General features: G+C 42.6%; 1 protein-coding gene across 2 annotated transcripts in view; it reads left to right on the top strand.

Moving 5' to 3' along the window:
• Nucleotides 1–20,730, top strand: part of LOC122816498 (rab11 family-interacting protein 3-like) — a 1,372,586-nt gene that overhangs the window by 1,093,904 nt on the left and 257,952 nt on the right. For both annotated transcript variants that reach the window (XM_044089329.1, XM_044089328.1), the window contains one exon: nucleotides 1,961–2,101. In XM_044089329.1, the coding sequence (XP_043945264.1) occupies nucleotides 1,961–2,101 (141 nt within the window). The remainder of the gene's footprint in view (nucleotides 1–1,960; nucleotides 2,102–20,730) is intronic.

Here is a 20,730-nt window from a genome sequence, read left to right as displayed (position 1 = left end):
AGGGGGTTGTCGTGGTTGGAATCTGAATTTGGACAGAAAGTGCTGCTGTTCTGATATGTCAGACTACAGGAACAATTAACATTACCCATATCAGAAGAAACTTTTGTTATTCTGGAACTGTTGTTCTTAATTTTGATAATGAAAGAATAATGAGTGGTGGTTGCTGGTTAAAGTAGTGAACTTTGAACATTAAGATTAGATGTAACCAAAGGCAACCCGAAACTTCCAAGAGTAAAAGTTCTGTGTATTCATGTTGTTGTGTGTGCCAGTTACTAAGCAACGTTTTGGCAGACAGTTTCATTAAGTGGCTCAGTGGAAGTTTTAGCTATTTTTAGGTTATGTATTTCTAGTTTATAACCAAATCCTATCATTTGTAGACTGCACCCAGTTTTTTTTATCAGTTTCAGTTATATGTTTGATTATCCGACCTATCCTAGGTCCTAATTAGTTCAAATAATCGACACTGTACTCTATTTTAATGGTTGATTTCTGAGAATTGGATTACTTGTAGCAGTCAGGTAGCTTACTGCCTGTTCCCAGTATAATTCTGGGTTATAGCTTACTGTCTAGAATTTCACAGTTGGTTGAGATGAACGTATTCTGAACTTCAATCTTTGTACCACTCATCACATTTGGAGGAGTTTTCTGTGGTGCTCACATTCATAGTTAAAGTTTTAGATCTTACTAGAAAAACAGATTTGGAACAAACCTACAGAATTTTGAAAAATGTGAAACATGGGACCAATATTAGTGTTTCATTGGATGACACTGACATAAACTTGACAAACCCTCACTTGTACTGCTGGGAAAGTTTATACTAAAATTGCATTCCAAGAAGTGAAGATTTAGTGCTTTGCTGTGTAATGACTGCTGTAAGTCAGCGGCCTTAAATATATCACGTTAACATGTCTCACACAGCTTCACATTTTAGTACATATACTGTTGGGCTTAATGGGGGGAAAAAGTTGTGATTTGTGTAATGTAGCAGTAATGTGCTGTATATTACTAAATGCTTTAGGCAGTTGTGTGATAGCCCCACCCCCCCCCCCATCTTGTTGAAAACATTTTCCTCCAAAGAAGCCTTTCTATAAAAAGGTGTGCACATGTTTGTCAGTATATGTTAAACTGCTGCTCTTATGTGTGCTATGCTATGCCTGTATTTCATTAAAGACTAGAAATAGAAATGATAACACTTTTTTTTCTTATTTGCTTGGAAGTAGACAAGGCATGTTACTGGGCAACACACAGACGAAGTCTCTTGAATGCATCTCCAAATTGAATACAGATTGATTATCAAAATGAGAATCAGTGTTAATAACTCTGGCGTATTTTCTGAGTAATAGAGTGAGATTTCTTCCCGTCTTACATGTCATTTCAGCTTGACTTTTGTGTAAAAGAAACAGAAGCTGTAAGAACCATTTGAGATCTGAAACCGAGAGTTTATAAACACTTTTGCTTACTGAAGCAGTCTAACGTGTCCTGTTTGTAGGTATATTGAAGCTGTTAATGTTAGCTTCCCTTACCAATATGCTTTAGAAAAATCTAAAATCTTGTGTTGATTTTGGTTAAGTGAAAAAACAGTAAAACTTTCAGAAAGATCAGATTTCCTTGATGCAACAGTAAATGCAAATGCTGAATGTTAAATGTTACATACACTTTAGCATTTTGCTACCTTAGTGATTGTCTGCATAACTGTATAACTGATTAGAGTTTAAAAGTAGTGAATGCTGAATGATAGTATGCCAAAGCGCACTCTCAATCCAACACTTCAGCTTTTGTAGCACATTTGGAATCCACATGGCCTTCGTATGAGATCTCCAGTAAAATGTGATGGCCATCTTTCAGTCTACCATATGGCAGCACAGAATGACTTCATTCATCCTTTCTCCTTTATGTTTGACATATGTACATTATGTGCATATATCACTGTACTGTCTTATTTATAATTGTATTATTGTAGAGCAAATGCATTGGAAGAACAGCTGAAGGAGCAAGAGTCAAAAGCTGAAGATACTCTGCAGGATGAACTACGTCGGCAGAAGGAGATTTTAATGAAAGTGGAGAGGGAGCGAAGTATAGAAATTGAGAACCTGCAGGCCAGGTATGAAGTCCCAATGAGTAATGCCACTTGACATTTGTACAGTTCAGTGTGCGTATGTGTTTCTTTTATTTATACTTTTATTCTTCTGTTGTATTTTTTTTCAGTGCCTCCCATACACTCTTTGTAGTAGTGCTTAAACATAAGATAAAATACTGGTACTATATCCGGTAATAAGAACTGTGTGATCTAGGCAGTATGCAAACAGCAGTGGTACTAAATGAAAAGAGAGAATGATTTCTCCAAGTTACTTATCACACGACCAAGTACCGTTCATAGGTAGGTACTAGGGTATCGGCCCTGGAGCCTGTACAAGCCCAGCCAAAAAGGTACCCTGGCTTTTGCCACCCAAGAAAATTATTTTCCTGTGCCACTATCGAGCAGAGCCACAGAGCTGATCCCCGGGGTGAATTTCCTATTTCCCATCCATTCATCAAGATTTTTCTTTAAGAGTGCTAATGAGGAGCTTTGTTTGATATAGATAGGTAGTTTATTCCAAAGTATGGGAAGTCTCTGGGACAGGAATCTATCCCTCCGGCATGTTCTGTTTATTGTGGTGACAAGGTTTAGGTCCCTAGAGTGTGTAGCTCGGAAGGATTAGGATTTCTTTAAGTGGAGCATGTCCAACAGCTCTGGGTTTGACATAGCTTTGTATATTAGGCAGAAATCACCTCTGAGTAGGCGATATGCGATGGAGTAAAGCTGGAGTTTTTTTTAGACGGTCTGCATAGGGCATCTGTTTGAGGCTGGTAATCTTTGTGAGGTATTTCTGCGGCCTTTCCAGTTGTTGTAGATGTCTTGTGAGGTAAATACCGAAAGGAGCGTTGCACTCTATAATGCGTCTAATGAGTGATGAGTAGAGGGGAACAATGACCTCTTTTTTTCTGGATGAGAAACCTTTTGTGATGAGGTGTGCCACGTAGAGGGATTTCCTGACTACTGTGGCGATGTGATTATCAAAGGAGAGACTACTGTCCAGCTGTGTCCCAAGGTCTCTTATCACACTTTCGGTGTTAAGTTTACTACCGCCTATGTTGTAGTTCATGGGTACGGAGTTTTTACCAAAGGGGATGACAGTGCACTTTTTGACATTGAGCTTGAGGCCATGGCTTTGACACCAGGCATCTGTCTCAGTGAGAACCTTTTGTAGGATGTCCACATAGTTAGGTGTTTCGATTATGGCTCCTAGTTTGCAGTCATCTGCCAACTTCATTAACCAAAGACCTTCTTTGTTAGCCTGTACTTCAGAGAAGTAGATGTCAAACAGGAGAGGACCCAGGACTGAACCCTGTGGTTCTCCACTTGTCACTGGTCTGAAGTCAGATTTGGAGTCTGCTACTTTCACAGTGTGGGTTCTGTCAGTGAGCCGGTTGGCAGTCCATCTTGTGACATAGGGATTTATACCTAGTTTAGTGAGTTTATCTATAATTCCAAAGTGGGGGGATGGTGTCGAAAGCCTTGGCAAGATCTAGATAGGCTGTATGAACCACCTTATCCTTGTCTACGGCTTTGGTGACTGCTTCAAAGAAGTCTATCAGGTTTAGGAGACATGATCTGCCTTTTACAAACCCGAACTGGGTGGGGTCCAGAGTTTGGAGATTACCAACGTCTTTGTTTATAAGTTCCATGATGATACGTTCCATGGCCTTGCAGACCAGGCTCCTCAGGCTAATGGGGCTGTAGTTCCTGGGGTCCGTGGTGGCTCCCCCCTTGTGGAGTGGGATAACCATCGCTGTGCGCCATTTAGCAGGCACAAAGCCTGAGGTGAGGCTATAATTGAACATGTTACTTAGGTGGGGTGCCAGTTCGTTCTGTAGTTCATGTAGAACGCAGCCTGGGATGTTGTCTGGTCCCATAGATGCTGTGTTCTTGGCTTTGGAGAGTGTTTTTTTTACCTGTGCAGCCGTGATTACAGGAACTTTGTATTCTTCTGGTATAGAGATGGGCTCTTTAGGGGGTGAGAGGGGGGTAAAGTTGGCACTGAACCTATCTGCCAGGATGTTGGCAATATAATTTGGGTTTGTATATTTAGTGCCATTGTGCTGTAACTCAGAGCAGATCTGAGTGTTGCCATTGAGATTCTTGACATAGCTATAGAATGCTTTGTGGTTGTGTTTAGAATCAGCGGCGATTTTGTTTTCGTAACTAGCTTTGGAGGATTTTATCAGGGATCTCAGCTTCTTACTGAGACTGACCAAGGGAGTTCCTCCACTTATGGGATTTTACTCTCTTTTGCAACAGTTTCTTCCTTCTGTTATACAGTTTGTTTATGGCAGTTGGCTTCCCTTTTTTGGAGGATAGCATCTTGGTTCTGTTTGGGATAGCACGATCCATGCACTCATGTAAGTGCTTATAAAGTGCAATTGTTTAGGATTCAGTAGTCATAACTGTATTGTTCATTTGCATGGGTGTCATGAAGTTCACCACTTCTGTCTTAAGCATGAAGTTGGCTTTGGAGAAATTTTTTACCATGGTTTCCTTAATGGGAGGTGGGGGCAAGATGTGGATATCTAGGGTAGTTAGCTTATGGTCGGATCGGACCAATGAAGCGTTGACTTCAGGTGTGGAACACCGGTCACTCATGTTGGTAATGACTAGATCTAGGATATTGTTGCCCCTGGTGGGGGTGTGAATAAAGTTGATCCAGGGCATTGGAGTTTATGAATTCCAGAAAGCGTTGAGCGAAGGATTTGGCACATGAGTAGTTTTCCCAGTTAATGGTGGTGTAGTTGAAATTGCCCATTATTAGGGTGTTTGGTTGAACCCTAATATTTTCCACTACATCAAGAAAAGAGAAGTGGGAATCCTGGGGCATGGTGGGTGATCTGTATCAAGCTACAATTTGGATTGCAGTTTTGCCCAGAGTTAGTTGCACTTGGATAACCTCGGCTGCATTATACTGAGCAACTAGCCTGGAGGTGTGGATATCCTTAATGAATATGGACACACCTCCACCTTTGGTGTTCTGGTCCAGGTAACATGGCCGAAAAGCATCATATGAGTTATAGCCTGGTAGTGCAGGGGTGCTCTCGGGAGCCTTGAACCAGGTCTCAGTCACTGCACAAATATCAATGTTCTCCATTTTAAGGAGTGCCTCGAGTGAGTGCATTTTGATATTTAGACTTCTAGCATTGAGTAGCATCACCCTCAGTTTTTGCTTGCCTTTTCCTGTTACGGTAGTGAATTTGTCATTTGAACCTTGCCTAAAAAAGGCACTATAGAGGTGGCAAGAACCTTAGCCAATATCCGGAATCCCAGGGGTGACAGGTTCAGGCCATCTCTGGCAAAGCATCGTGGTCTGTCGACCATGTCATCCCAGGCAGACAGATACTGGATCACTTTAGAATTGCACCAGAAGCTTAGCCAATTGTTGGTCAATCATTGACTTCAAGCATTAGTGATGTGACCTGAACAGTTTGGCTAGTGTCATCAAGGGCAGGTTTGTAACTTTTTAATTAAGCATCTTTTATTGACACCATAACCATCATCCAACCAAAACTTTGTTCATAGTACAAGTTTTAGCCACAGTCAGCTGTCCTTTCATTGCTTTTTATTCTTAGTTTCACTTGGTTTTACTCTGTTTATCCCTTCACATAAGGATCAGCCTATTATCTGTGGTTACATTTTAACATTTGCAAACTTTATACAGCCCCTGAGTTCAAACATGGTACTGAGAAAAAAAAGTCTTTCTTTCTCTGTATATGGTTTGCATCTTTAATTAGTTTCCTTCTCACCTTCTTAGTGATTCTGTATGGGTCTTCCAGTTAATTACACCCTCGCCCTGCGCCAATTAAATTCCATTCCAATTATTTCTTTCTTATTTCTTCTTCATTCTCGTTCCTTAAACACTTCTTCCCACATCAGCCATTTTCTCTTATGGTACCTGCTACTATGCTCTTTAAGGAGAATCGTTTTTTTTGCTTTCTTAACTCATTCATTATCTGTAGTATTTATGTGCTTTGTGGTTTCTGCCGAGTTTTCCATTTTCTAGCAATTGTTTTTTTAAATACTATCCATACTAATGATGCCAGTTCCTTCCTGTTTTCTGGTATCTGGGCCCCCCTCCCCATGGTTTAAGAGGTAATCCTGTTGTTTCACTGCAAGTGTTCCTAAAACAATGAGTAAAAAAGTCACACAGGAAAACCAACTGGTTAAAAAACACAAAAAGAAAAATCTAGCAAAGCTAGACTTTCCACTGTGTGTACCTTAAAGCTCTTGTGCCAGAGGTAACATGGGATATATGCAAATTAACCATTAAGGATATCAAGTGTTTCAGCTGAATGGCAATTCTGAATGTCCATAGCGTTTTCTTTTACCTTTGTCTGTTTATGGGCAATTTCAGGCCAATAAAGCCAAACCCCTCTAACTGTGGACATGCATGTTTCTGCTTTCTTATGGCATCATCAGCACAGCATAAGAGGAACATTTGACTTTTGGAAACGCAGAAAGTCATGGACATTCAGAATTGCCACTTAGCTGAAACACCTGATATCCTTAAGGGGTAATTTGCATATATCCCAAGTTGCCTCTGATACAAGAGATTTAAGGTATCACACAGTGAAAAGTCTAGCTTTGCTAGATTTTTCTTTTTGTGTTTTTTTAACCATTTGGTTTTCCTTTGTAACCTTTTTACTCATTGTTTGTTTGTTAGTTGGGATATTTTGTAGATACCCTAATGTGTATGGATATCAGTTGGGTACGACAACCCTGTGTTTCCAAAAGTCAAACATTTCTCTTATGCTGTGCTGAAGATGCCATAAGAAGGCAGAAACATGCATGTCCACAGCTAGAGGGGTTTGGCTTTATTGGCTTGAAATTGTCCATAAATAGACTTTAAGGTAAAAGTAGAAGAAAAAGTCATGGACATTCAGAATTGCCATTTTGCTGAAACACATGATATCCTTAAGGGGTAATTTGCATATATCCCATGTTGCCTTTTATACAAGAGGTTTAAGGGGCTCCCTTTAACGTGATCACTAAATGTTGAAGTCTTAAAATTGCGAATGGCCATTTCCACACAGGGGAAATAAGTTGTTTGGCCATTATGTGGATTTTGTTCTTTCTCAGCTGTAGCGCAATCACAGAGTTGGTATATTTAGTTAGGGGGGGTGTGGGGGCACAGCCCCCACTACATTTCTGTTTAAACCTTTTTTTTTTTTTTTTTAATTTGGCCAACGGCATTGTTTCCCAATGTGGAAATGGCCGTTTTCGATGTTAAGGGTTCGATATTTCGTGATCGACCTTTAGATGTTCAATAATTTAAGGTTTTGATCACGTAATACAGACCCGGTTTAAGGTATCAGACATTGGAAAGTCTAGCTTTAATGTATGTTTTCATCCTAAAATTCTTTCTGCTAATCTCTGCAGATCTGTATGATATTTCTTTAATTTGGTACACATCCAAAATATATGGCTCCATGTTCCGCCATTTTCTTCCAGACACCTCTAACAATGCACTTCCGCAGTGTGAAACATCTTATGAGCCTATGGGAGTGTAAAATTGTCTGTGGAGGCATTTACACTCAAAGATCTGGAATTCTTTTACCTTAGTAACCTTGATGGGAGTAATACAAATCTCTCTTCCACCTTTCTGCTAGTCAGGTTATTCCCAGTGTTCGTTCCCCATCCTTCAGTCAGTTTCCTAGCACATTTCTGTTCATGTCTGCTTTTTAAAACATTATGTAGCCTACTTATCAGTCTTTCCGTCCTCGTTTCATTGGTTGTTTCTTCTGTTAACATCTGAATTGCCTGCATTTTTTTCATCTGCTTCCTACTGGTTTCAGTATCATATTTCTCTAGTGTTGTTGGTAAGACCTTATATTTTACCCAAGCTGCTCTCCCCAACCTGTGAGTCTCAAACTACTGTAGTGTTATTCTTCTTCCACCTCTTTGCAGCTGTTCTCAGAATAGTATATTATTATTAAGTCCCCAATATCTCAGCATCTCCATATTCAACTGAAATTGGGGTAATACTATCCCTGTGGGCTCAAGTTCAAAGTTCCACCAAGCACATACTGAGCCTATTACCTTGTGAACTACAAGTTTCCTAAGATACGTTAGAGACTTTTCTGTGGTCTCATCTTTCTCTCTCTCTCTCTCTCTCTCTCTCTCTCTCTCTCGGACTAAATGTAACTTGTACTTTTTTCTGAGATCTTGATTTAGTTAGAAGAATCTCTTCTAAATGAAAATCGAAACTTCTGTCTTACAGTTTGCACAGTACTCTTAGCTGCATGGCCACGTAATACTCTTCCAAATTTGTGACTTCAAACCTGCTATTCTGCTGGGATACAACAATGTCTTTCCAGTGTGTCCTAGGTCTGTGCCCAAAACATATACTTAGATACTTCCTGTTTGCAGCTTCTTCCATTGCTTCATAGGTGGGGCATATATGAAAGCTTGCCCAAAATATAATATCAGTGGTACTGCAAACATCCTTATTGCTTGAATTCTCTGGTCATATTATATATTTGTCAATTCCCACTTCATCATATTTTTTATTTTGCATTTTGTTTCATCCATGTTTCTATCAGTGAGTCCCTGTGCCTTATTCGCTATTCAAACTCCTAAATATTTCACTCTGTAGTGTCCTCAGAGGGTGGGGTAAATCCCAAACCATTTGCTGAGGAGGGGCATAATTCACTGCAGTTGTCTTTGTTTTAGTTTCATTTATTTTGTACCGTGCCACCACTGCAAATTATATTAGCCTTTTAAATAGCTGTGGTATTTCTCTTTCTGACGTGGTCGAAAATACTATGACATCATCAGCAAACATTGCTAGTTTATACTGCATCTTTCCCATTGGCCATCTCTTAATGCCCGATTGTCTAATTTTATTTGCTAAAGGCTGTAAAAGTGCAAACAGCAGAGGTAACAGCGGGCACACATTACAGGCACCCCTTTTAATTAACACCTCTGAAGTGACTCAATTCACCTTTAGTTTTGCCGTGGGTCTTCCGTAAAAGCTGGGAACTTCATTCTTCATAGTGCATCCCAGAGGTGTGGCCATTGGGCTCTGTCAAGTACCTTTTCACCGTCTAATCTAAGCATGATGAAAGCGTTTTGAACCTCCTGTATGTCTTTATGTATCATATTTACTAATAGGGTATTGTCCGAAGTTTGCCTCCTCATAACAAAACCACATTGTTCCATTTCTAATAGATCCTGGGCCATTCTACTTGCTGTTATTCCTGCAAATACTTTATTATTATGATTCAGTACCGCTGCTGGCCTGTACACCCCTGACTGGGATGGGTCCTTCCACTTTTGGTATGACTGAAATAGCTGCTTCCTTCTGTGAACCTGGCAGTGCTTTAGTTTCCAGTACCTCGTTAAGTAGCCTAACCCATATCGGTATAGTAAGATTTTCCAAATTTCCATGGGTATTCCATCGAAGCCTGGGTTTTACCCATAGCTTGTTTTTTAGTATGCAACTATTTCCTTGGCCGTTATCAGGCTAATTAGCTATACCCCCTACTCTTCTGTGAGTTTACAGATTTCCACACCTTCCATGAAGTCCTCCGTGTCCTGCTTCCAATTCTTCCTCCCCTCTTGTGTGTACATTTGTGTATAATGTCTTAAATATTTCTGGCACTTGTTCTGATACCTTTAACAATCACCCTGTTGTAATATCCTTGATTTGTGTAATCTGTCTCTCAACGTTCTGCTTTCTCAATCTTACAGCTAAAAGATGTGAAGTTGTTCAATCTCACCGCTCATTCTTTACTGATGGGTTCAGAGCCGATCCCTTGGCTCCGATACGGCCAATTGCAAAGCTCGAGGTCTTCACATAGCTCGAGGCCAAGTCCCTATCCCATGATGCACCTTGAATTACCTCAGATCTAGTTTGCCGCTGCAACGGATCGGAGGTTCTGCTTTAGCTTGGGCCAGTAAAACTGATTTTTCATTATTATTTAAAGTTTTTTGCTAATTAGATGGCTTTATGTATCTTAGTAGAATTTTAGAAAGCTGTTATAGCTTTTGGTGTGTGCTTTTACCCACTTATAACCCTTCCCATTGTGTGCTTTAAAAACTTTTTCTAATTGGCCTTTTGTTTGGTCTAGTTTAAAATCTTCTTTGATATATCATAGTGTGTTTTATTAGTGACCTTTTGTTACAAGGTTTTCTATTTCTACTTAGTCATAGTTATTGCTGTGTGTGTGTTAGCCTTAGAACTTTTAGATAAGACTTGGTATTTTATTACTGTTGAAGTTTGCTTAACAGCTTATTGTTATATAGATTAGATAAGGCTTGTTTTATTTCTCAGCAGCTATCTTCTTTTATTGCATAGCCTGCTTGAATTCTTGATGTTCTTCGTGTTTCACTGTTGCAGTCATTATATTTGGGGTAATCTGCTGGCAGGTTGCCCTCAGTCGACCTGAATAACAAAGTCTTGGGTCCTGCGTCTGTTGCTGTCTTTCTTGCCGCGCGGTGCCTGAAGCAGAAGCAGTTCGCAAGTGCCGGTCGGACGACTCCTGAAATTTTCGCATTCGAGTTTCAGAACCAAAGTCTTCAACTAAAGCTAAGTACCCTGTTGGGGAAACTTTTTCTTGCCCCTTACCGATGTCAGTAAAAGTTAATAATTGCATTACTTGTAGGAAGCAAATACCTCATAAGGATTTTCATTTGTACTGTATTCCTTGCCTAGGCCCAGATCATAACGTGCCTTGCTGTCGGTTTGTGCTAGATTTAACCAACGCACTATTAAGCATCGGTATATTTTGGCTTCTAAATTTTTTGGATCAAGATTTAATTAACCTGAAATGTCGTCGGTTAGCAGTCCGACTACCGGAGTTCACAAAAAACACAAAGAAAAAGACAGACACAGACCGTCGAGGTCCAAAACCGACGACAAAACATCTCCTAAGCCAGCTGGTTCGCCGGTACTCAGTGAGGCGCTTTCGCAGCCCCTGATACCCGCTACCGAGACCCATGCAGAGTCCGGTTTGCCACAAGATTCTCAGAGTATTGAACCCGTGGATGTCTCTCCCTTGGATGGGTCCGGAGCCTTTGAGCAGGCACCGGCTTCTGAGGGTGTCTTCAGGCCTCAACATTTTTATATAAAACTGAAGCTAGCCTCAAAAACAAGATAAAAAACATCTTCTGTGTCTAAAAAACTGATGCATGAGCCACTTGCTCGGGGCTCTATGCCTAAAACACTGATGATCAAAATGGCTGAGGACTTAATTACCTTGACCCGCTAAGAGGCCTAGGCAAGGATTCCTCTTTTGATCAGGAATTTTCTATTCCACCCTATGAGGATTCTGATGTGGAAGAATCCATCCCATCTGCATCTCCTCCTGAGGACTTCTCTTTTGGAGAAACCTTGTATACTTTAAGGGAACATTTTCACTGGGAGTGTCAGGATTTCTCTGAATCAAAAAAGAGGCTTAGGGATTTCCTTCTTCCTTAGCACAGGCCTTTGGCAATACCTCCTGTGTTAGACATTGTTGATGATGTGTTTTCGGAATCGAGCATGGCTCCTCATTCCCTACCTCCGGCTCCTAGTAAGCCAGACAGATATAACAGGGTTCCTGACTCCCACAAATTTCTATTCAGAAATCCTGCTGCTGATCCTGAGACTATTTCACATGGTCCCAAAGGTGTAAAGGCCTCTACAGCCAAAAATCCTACCCCCTCTGATAGAGATTCCATGGCGCTGGATAGATGGGGAAAAAAGGTTTATATGTCTGCAACCTAGGCAATTAGGGCCTTAAACTGCCAGTTTCATATGCTTAAATATCAACAGCATGTTATGGACTTATTGAAACAGAAAATTATGTTGATTTCTGATTGTGTAGAAAATAAAGTATTACAGGAATTATTGCATTCAGCAGAACAGGTTGGAAAGCATACTTTGCTATGTGGTTTTATTTCCTTGGAGGCCTCTTGCAGGGCTACAGTTACTGGATCTGTGATTAGAAGGCATGCCTGGCTCAAGGAGCAAAATCTGCCTGATGATGTTAAAGCTTAATTGTTGGATGCCCCCTTGCAGCATGATACACTGTTTGGTAATAAGGCAGATGAGGTTTTAAAGAAAATGTAAGACAAAGCAAAATCTATGCAAACTGTAAAATATTTCTTACAAGTGCAACCACCCAGGTTCAGTAGGCACTGGACTACTAAAAACTGGTCCTTTCCTGTGTCCAACAGAGCCACTCAGGGCAAATCCAGGCGCTCAAAAGGCCCTAGATACCAATTACAGGGTTCTTACAGGTCAATGCAATAGGGTGCCTCCACCTCCAAATCTGGAGGAAACAAAGCACAACCCTACAGTAGTCTCAATGACTTCCCTCTACCTTCACCAAGCACTTATCTTTTGGCAGCCCCCTTGGGGAGAAAATTAGCACTTGATGCTCAAAATTGGCAGTTAATTACCGAGGACAAGTGGGTATTAAACATAGTATCCCAGGGTACAGATTTCATTTCCATACTTTGCCAGTTCCAAACGTTTGGTCACATCTGCCACAAAATCAGTGGGCAGAGGCTCAGAAACAAGTTACGTCCCTCATGGATATGGGGGCTATTCAACCAGTACCAGAACAGGAAAAAGGACAAGGTTTTTATTCAAGACTGTTCCTGGTACCCAGAAAAGACCATGCCTGGCATCCACTACTGGACCTATTGATTTTGAACACGTTCCTGGACATTCCAAAATTCAAAATGCTGACTTTACAACAGCTACTGCCTATGCTGGGCAGAAACGCTTGGTTAGTGACTCTAGACTTAAAAGAGGCATGCCTGCATATCCCAGTAAGGGAATTGTGCAGAAGATACATCAGCTTCACGGCAGGTTTTTTGCATTACCAATTCTCTGCACTGCCCTTTGGCTTATCTACTGCGCCCAGGGTCCTTACAAAGTGCCTGGCACCAGTGATTGCATTCTGCAGACAAAGAAGCATACAAATTTATCCTTATCTGGATGACGGTCTCATTCAAGCAGAGGACAAGGACACTCTTCTTCAACATCTGGCATTTGTAAAAAGACTTCTAACATGCCTAGGTTACACAATAAACGAAAAGAAATCCCAACTGGTACCCTCTCAAATAATTACATTCCTGGGTGCAAGCTTGAATATAACTACCCAGATGGCTTACCTTACGCCAGACAAACAAAGGCAACTGACAACATACTTCAAACAAATGGCAACACAAACCCAGTTATATCTGCAAGACAAATTCTGCAGGCTTTGGGGTTCATGGCATCCTGCATTCTACTAATTCCATATGCGAGACTGCATATGAGGAAACTTCAATGGTACCTAAAAAGTTTATGGAGTCAACATTGTTGCAGTCTAAAAACAATGATTCCTCTCATTCCCTGCCTACAACAGGAGTTTCTTTGGTGGGCAGAGACATGTCACCAAAACAAGGGACTGTCATTCATTCTACCCCCTGCCACCCAAACCCTAACTACAGATGCATAAGACTATGCTTGGGGGGCCCACCTGACGGGGAGATGCATTCAGGGCAAATGGAGCCCAAAACAAATGCATCTGCATATCAACCAGAAAGAGATGCTAGCTGTTCAGAATGCTCTGACAGCTTTCAAGGACTTACTTCATCCAGGACAACTACTGATAAAGACGGACAACACCACAGTTATGTGGTACATAAACAAGCAGGGGGGTACACATTCCTACTCCCTTTGCAGACTAGCCATGACATTTTGGAACACAACTTTGACTTACCAAATACATCTTCAAGCTCAATTCCTGCCAGGAAAACAAAATACTCTGGCAGACGACCTAAGCAGAAATCTTATGGACCCGCACGAGTGGAAACTGGATCCACAAATCTTCAGCATGTTAACAAAGAAATGGGGGAGCCCAGACATAGATCTATTTGCCTCTCCCCAAAATTATCAACTGGACAAATTCTGCACAAGGACTTCTCACAGACAAGCATGGAAAGTGGATGCCCTATCCTTCAGTTGGAAAAACCTATCAGTCTATGCCTTTCCCCCTCTGCCTCTTCTCTCCAAAGTCTTACTAAAGGTCAGACAGGAAAAAACAAAAATGATCCTAGTTGCTCCGGACTGGCCTTGCTAGCACTGGTCCCCAATTCTAAGGGATATGTCTCCACTCCCTCCTTGGTACTTGCCTCAAATACCACATCTACTGTCTTAGCAGAGCAATCAAATTCTGCACATTCAGCTTCAAACTCTGATCCTTGCAGCATGGCTGATCATTTAATTATTCAAGCAACAGCTCTCAGTAAATCTGTGATGGATGTCATTTTGGAAGCCAGAAGGCCTAGTACTAGAAAATCTTATGCTGAAAAATGGAAGAGAGTCTGTGCTTGGAACCAAGCACAAGGAACGGACACAGCAATGCCCAATATCCCTCAGATTTTACAATATTTGACTGAGATGCTTGACAAGGGCCTATCTTTTTCTTCAATAAAAATTCATGCCTTTGCCACCTCTGCTCATTACAACACGGAACCTCCCCTTTTTTCTCATCCTCTGCTTAGACAGTATCTTAGAGGGGCCAAACATTTAAGGCCTCCCAGAAGATCACCAACTCCTGCATGGGACCTCAATTTTGTACTGGAAAAACCTCAATTTTGTACTCGAAAAACTCACCCTGTCTCCTTTTGAGCCAGCAGCTACTGCGGATATAAAATTTTTATCTTGGAAAACAGCTTTCCTCTTGGCAATCACTTCAGCAATAAGGCTTTCAGAACTACAGGCTCTCATGGCTGTGGAGCCTTTTATTACATTTTACCTGGACAGGGTGTCCCTCAGGACCAATCCTTCTTTTATGCCTAAGGGGCTCTTAACCATACAATTCCCCTGCCAACATTTTACCCAAATCCGCAGAACAAGGGGGGAGCGTATTCTGCATTCATTGGATGTACACAGACAACTAAGATTTTACTTAAACAGGACTAAATCTCTAAGAAAATCTGAGCAACTACTGGTGGCATTTGCTGCAGGATCAGAGGAGAAGGCTATATCAAAGCAGACTATTTTTAAGTGGATAAGCCATTGCATTCATTTCTGCTACTTGCACCATGGTAAACCTGTGCCCAAGGGGATCAGGTCACATTCTTCCAGAGCTGCCTGTACCTCAGCAGCTTTTCTCAGAGCAGTTCCAACCAAAGACATTCTAGAAGCTGCTACTTGGAGCTCTGTTAATACCTTCACAAAGCATTATCATTTGCCTCTCTTCTCCCAATCCAGGGCAGGCTTTGCCACTGCAGTTCTGCAGGGCCTTATAGCTGCTCCTAATTCTATTAGTTCCATCCACCCATCCATAGCTTTGGGATTCTACCCAAATGTAATGACTGCAACAATGAAACATGAAGAACACAGTACAGTTGTGTCCACTTACCATACATGTAGACGTTAGAGTGTATTCACTGTTGCAGTCCAGGTTACCCACCCGCCATCCCCCCTTTTCTATAACTTCTCTGTCCTTCACTATATTCTAAAGCCTTTGTGGTGTATTTGCTTTTAGATGAAGGTAAAGTTTATGTTGCTAAAAGTGCATTTACATATGCTTCTGTTTATTTATTTATATATACCTATTATATATATATATATATATATATATATATATATATATATATATATATATGTATATGTATATATAATTGTTGGCTGCATGTTTTATACCCCTGACGACCTGATGTCATGGAAGAGGAGACAGCAACTGACGCAGAACCCAAGACTTTGTTATTCAGGCCGAATGAGGGCAACCTGCCAGCAGATTACCCCAAATGTAATTACTGCAACAGTGAATACACTCAAACATCTACATTTATAGTAAGTGTACACAACTGTACTTTGTGTGCTTTAGACAGACTTTTTCTGTCAGTTGCATTTACGTTATATACTCGTGTGTGTGTGTGTGTGTGTGTGTGTGTGTGTGTGTGTGTGTGTGTGTGTGTGTGTGTGTGTGTGTGTGTGTGTGTGTGATTTAGCCTGCTTTATTTAGGCTTGTGTAAATATTACTGTTGAGTTTTTCTGTGGTGACAGTAATTTTTCCTGCATTATTATGGCTGACCAAGACAAATACCCCAAGTCTGGGTTAAAGAAATGCCCAAAATGTGGCCAAAAGATGTCTGTAACAGACAGCCACGTAAATTGTGTTTACTGTTTAGGAGCATTTGCAAGACAGTTGTGCTATTTGTCATTCCTTCTCCTCAAGGGTCCTTCAGGAAAGGAAGAGAAAACTCCGACAGAGGCTTGTTGAAGCCTTTGTTTCAAGAAGCTTTGAGTGACCAAGATGGATCCAGCAAGTCCTCAAAATCTTCTAAGACTTCGGATTCGAAAAAATCTAAAAAGTCATCGACTTCGGCTCCATTGCCATCGGAACAGACTGTCTTTTTCTTTCAGAGCCAGTCCCCAGTATTGGAACCGGTGTCCGAAGTGCCTAAAAGTCCGTTACGTTAGTTGGTACCATCTTCGGTACGCTCCTCTCAATCTTCTACCAGCCTGTCAGTTCTGGATGTGGATCATGTGGTGTAGAAGCTGTTATTGGCACCGGCCTTAGCAAAAATGTTATCGGCTTTGACCCAAATGGCTTCGGAGCCAAAGACCTTTGCACCAACTCTAACTATTCCTCCTCCAAGCCATGTTGATCTTTCAGAGCCAGAGGTGTCAGACCTGATGTTAGTGGAACCCTCGGAGCCTACGCCTGCTCCAGTGTCTTTGGCTCCGTGCACTCTGACGTCCTCCGTACCGATCGAGGACTCTAGGAGCTGACACTCTCTGGTAGGGTCTGGGGAGGACAGTCGGACTGACTTGTCGGTTCCGACTCTGCCTCTTGGGGCCTCTGCTCGGATGAGCTCTGCTCCTACCTTGGGCTCAGAGCCCACTGTCCTGGTGCCGGGGGTGTTGACAGTTTCTTTCCAATCCATCGGGTCCCTCGCATCGGAGCAGAGGTGCTTTCGATGCCATGAGGAGAGTCATGTTTCCGAAGACATCCTCCACCTCAGGTCTGCCTTCCTCCTCCCCTAAAGTGCCTGTGTCTGCTTCTGCCTCGCACATCCTGGCCAAGCGTAAAGACCCAGAGCCTCAGAAAGCCCCATTGGGTGGCCCCTGCTCTTCCGAGACCTCACCAGAAGCTCCCACTGATGAGTTTCCCAGGAAGAGATTGTGTAAGAGGAAACCTCTAGACTCCCCACAGGAGTCTCTAACATCAGATACTGGCTTAGATGAGTCAGAAGGGTCCCCACTGTCCCCCTCTGAGGATATCTCATTCGCTGTGATACTTGAAATTCTTAGGCAGAGGGGTGACTGGCAGTCCAAAAGCCCTACTGAGGATGAGTCAGTTCTCCTGAAGGCTTTCGGGTCTCAGTCCTCCCCCTCTTGGGTGTCTCCACCCTTCAATGAGCTGATGCAGTTGGTCTCAAGAAGGGGTGGAAGTCTCTGGATACTATGGAACCTGCCCTAGGAGGCCTAATAAATTCATTTTTGCCCCCCTTGACAAAACATTTTTAACAAAAGGTGTTCCGGTTGATGCCATGGTGGTGGTGGCAGCCACCAAAAAGGAAATGTCTGAGACTTCCTTGCCTATCCATCCTCCTAACAGAGACTCCAGGATTATGGATAGATATGGGAAGCGCATATTTAGTTTTGCTCTTTAGACACTCAACTATTTAACCAGGTTATAAAGAGATCTCCTTAAGGAGCTAGGAGATACTCTTCAGGGTACAGTAGCTGCAGGAGCTTCCGACAAAGTTGCCGCCCAGCTTGCCACCCTCAGTTCTATAGTCAACTTATCCATGCGCCTCATCTCTTATGCAGCTGATAGAACAAGTAGGGCAGCGGGTACAGGAGTTGCTCTTAGGAGACATTCCTGGATGCGCTTGTGTTCCTTCATGGAGCCCTTCAAGTTATACTCCCATTTCGGGCCTAAAGTGAAGGAAGCCTTAACCAGGTGTGAACAGGACGGAAAGACTCTGCCTTAGGGGTCAGTTTTTCCACCCCGACCCTACCCTAAAGGTCAAAGGGGAGGAAAAATGTGGTTCAGAAAAGCCCAAGGAGCCTTTCAGGACACACGTGGTGAATCTCCCTCCAGAGGTAGAGGAGGGGGCAATAATGGAAGACGCCGCCCTCGCGGCAGAGGAGGTCCGCAGCACCAGGGCGACAGAGATCACTTCTCTGGGAAAGCCCTACCAGCGCTCCTGAGAGGAGGCCTGACTGTCCTGCTCTGGAGGCCATCGGGGGTCGCTTATCTTTGTATCCAGACGCCTGGCTCAAAATAACAAAAGACAGCTGGGTACAAAGTATCATTTCCAGAGGATACTTCATTCCATTCGCCACACACCCGCCAAACATGAGAGAAATCCCAGATATTCCACCCAGTTGCAGGGAACAGGCAACAATAGAGGTCCAAACGTTGCTAAGAAAGAATCATCCAACCAGTCCCAGCAGACCAGACAGGATCCAGGACTTACCCAAGATTCTTTTTGGTTCCAACGAAGACAGGGGGACTGGAGACCCATATTGGACCTCGACAGACTGAACCAATACGTAAAGAAAGAGAAGTTTCGGATGGTCACGCTTCAGTCTATACTTTCCTTCTTAGGGAAAGACAATTGGATGTGCTCGATAGATCTCAAGGATGCGTACTACCACATAAAAATAGCCAGACCATCCAGGGATCACCTGCGCTTCTGGCTGGGAGCCAATCATTACCAGTTTCGAGCCCTGCCCTTTGGTCTCACTACAGCCCCCAGAGTGTTTACCAAATGCATGGCAGTGGTCACGGCTCACCCGAGGCTTCTAGGATTCCAGGTGTTTCTGAATCTAGATGATTGGTTCCTTACCGCCACCACCAGGCATCAACTCATTCGGGCCAGGGAGACCACTCTGTCACTCTGCAATCATTTAGGCATTAACAATCAACTCAGAAAAATCTGCCTTGTCGCCATCACAGCATATTGTTTTTATCGGGGCAGTTGGACACCACCACCACCACCACCACACTAAGGCTTCCAATAGAAAGAGTCTTTCTTCTTTGTCAGCATCTCAGCATTCTGATATCAAAAGACAGAGCACCAGAATCAGAAGTTCTTAAATTATTAGGCATGATGGCAGCAGCAATTCTAGCCATACCACTAGCTCGTATGCACATGTGGATATTACAGTGGCTGTTGTTCACTCAGTGGTCTTACCAAATGCTTCCCATGTCTCACACTATAATGATCACAAATTCCTGCACAAAGGACCTTCAGTGGTGGTTGACCTCACTTCATGTCATGATAGGATGCCCATTTGTGCTACCTCCCTGATAGGGGGGGCATTTTCAGGGAAAGACAGCCCAAGGCACATGGACCTATCAAGAGATGCATCTGCATATCAATGTCCTGGAGATGAGAGCAGTACTTTTGGCGTTGCAGTACTTTCAGGACTTTCTTCCTCTGGGTACGATGGTGATTCAGATAGACAACATGTCGGTGGTCTGGTATTTAAACAAACAAGGAGGAATCAGGTCTTACCCCCTTTGTCGAGAGGCCCTCAGAGTATGGCTGTGGGCTATTTCCACCCAATTCTTTCTGTTGGCAACGCACATCCCGGGGGACATCCAGCGTGATAGCAGACAACTCCGCAGGGCCATATTGTTGCCCCATGAGTGGTCCCTCAAGAAAGAAATTGCGGACAGGATATTCTGCAGGTGGGGCCAGCCTTGCTCCGACCTTTTTGCCAGTCACATGAACACGAAATGCAGAAGCTACTTTGCCCTGATCCCCCCTCCGGGAGAAGCCCCAAGGGAAGCACTCGTACACGATTGGCCTCCGGGTCTCCTTTATGCATTTCCACCAATCCCATTGATACCCAAGGTTCTACAGAAAGCAAAAACCCTGGGAAGGACCATAATTTAAATAGCCCCTCATTGGCCTTGTCAGATTTTGTTCCTCTTCCTTCGACTTCATCTTTTGGAGGATCCTTGGATTCTGGACCCAGTTCCAGACCTTCTGACGCACTCGTCGGGGGATCTTCATCCCTCTCTGCAGTCCCTGAAGCTGACAGCTTTGCTGCTCCAGTTCCCATCATAGCCAGGTTCCATAACCTCTCCATTGAGACAAAACAGATCCTTTTGTCTTATAAATCTACTAGGAAACTATATCTTAGCAAATGGAAAAAATATTCTATATGGGCCTCTAAAAAAATAATATTGATCCTTACCAAGCCCCTATGGCCTCCATCTTAGAGTTCTTGACTATGACTTTTAACAAAGGAGCTGCCGCAACAACAGTTCGCAGTTGGCCGTATTGGAGCCAAGGGATTGTCTCCGAACCCATCAGTAAAGAAAGAAAGTGAGATAAACAACTCACATGGAACATTATTGCAAGTACATAACTTCTTTTTTTCTACAGTTTGGGGGGTTTAGCACAGTACATTAATCATGCGACCATTTGTGCTCTCATTATCTCGTCATCAGATATTTATTCCATCCTTGCCCTAAGTCCACGAACTTCCTTTCCTTGGCCTTCATCCAGTTTATCACATTGATGCTGTAATGCCATCATTATTTCCAGGTTGTTTTTCTGCCACCCCTTTTTTCTTCCCAATCATGTTTCTCTCTTTCCTGCAAATTCCTTTTCTGTCCTGTTTTACTGGCTTCCCAAGGTGTTAGAAGATTTTCTGTGTTATTGTTAAGATTTTTCCAAGTTCCTTA

This window comes from Protopterus annectens, chromosome 12.part0, assembly GCF_019279795.1.
Source record: "Protopterus annectens isolate FY-2018-M chromosome 12.part0, PAN1.0, whole genome shotgun sequence".
Lineage (NCBI taxonomy): Eukaryota > Metazoa > Chordata > Ceratodontiformes > Protopteridae > Protopterus > Protopterus annectens.
The sequence above is the reverse complement of the archived record's forward strand: the minus strand, read 5'-3'. Positions and strand labels throughout refer to the sequence as shown.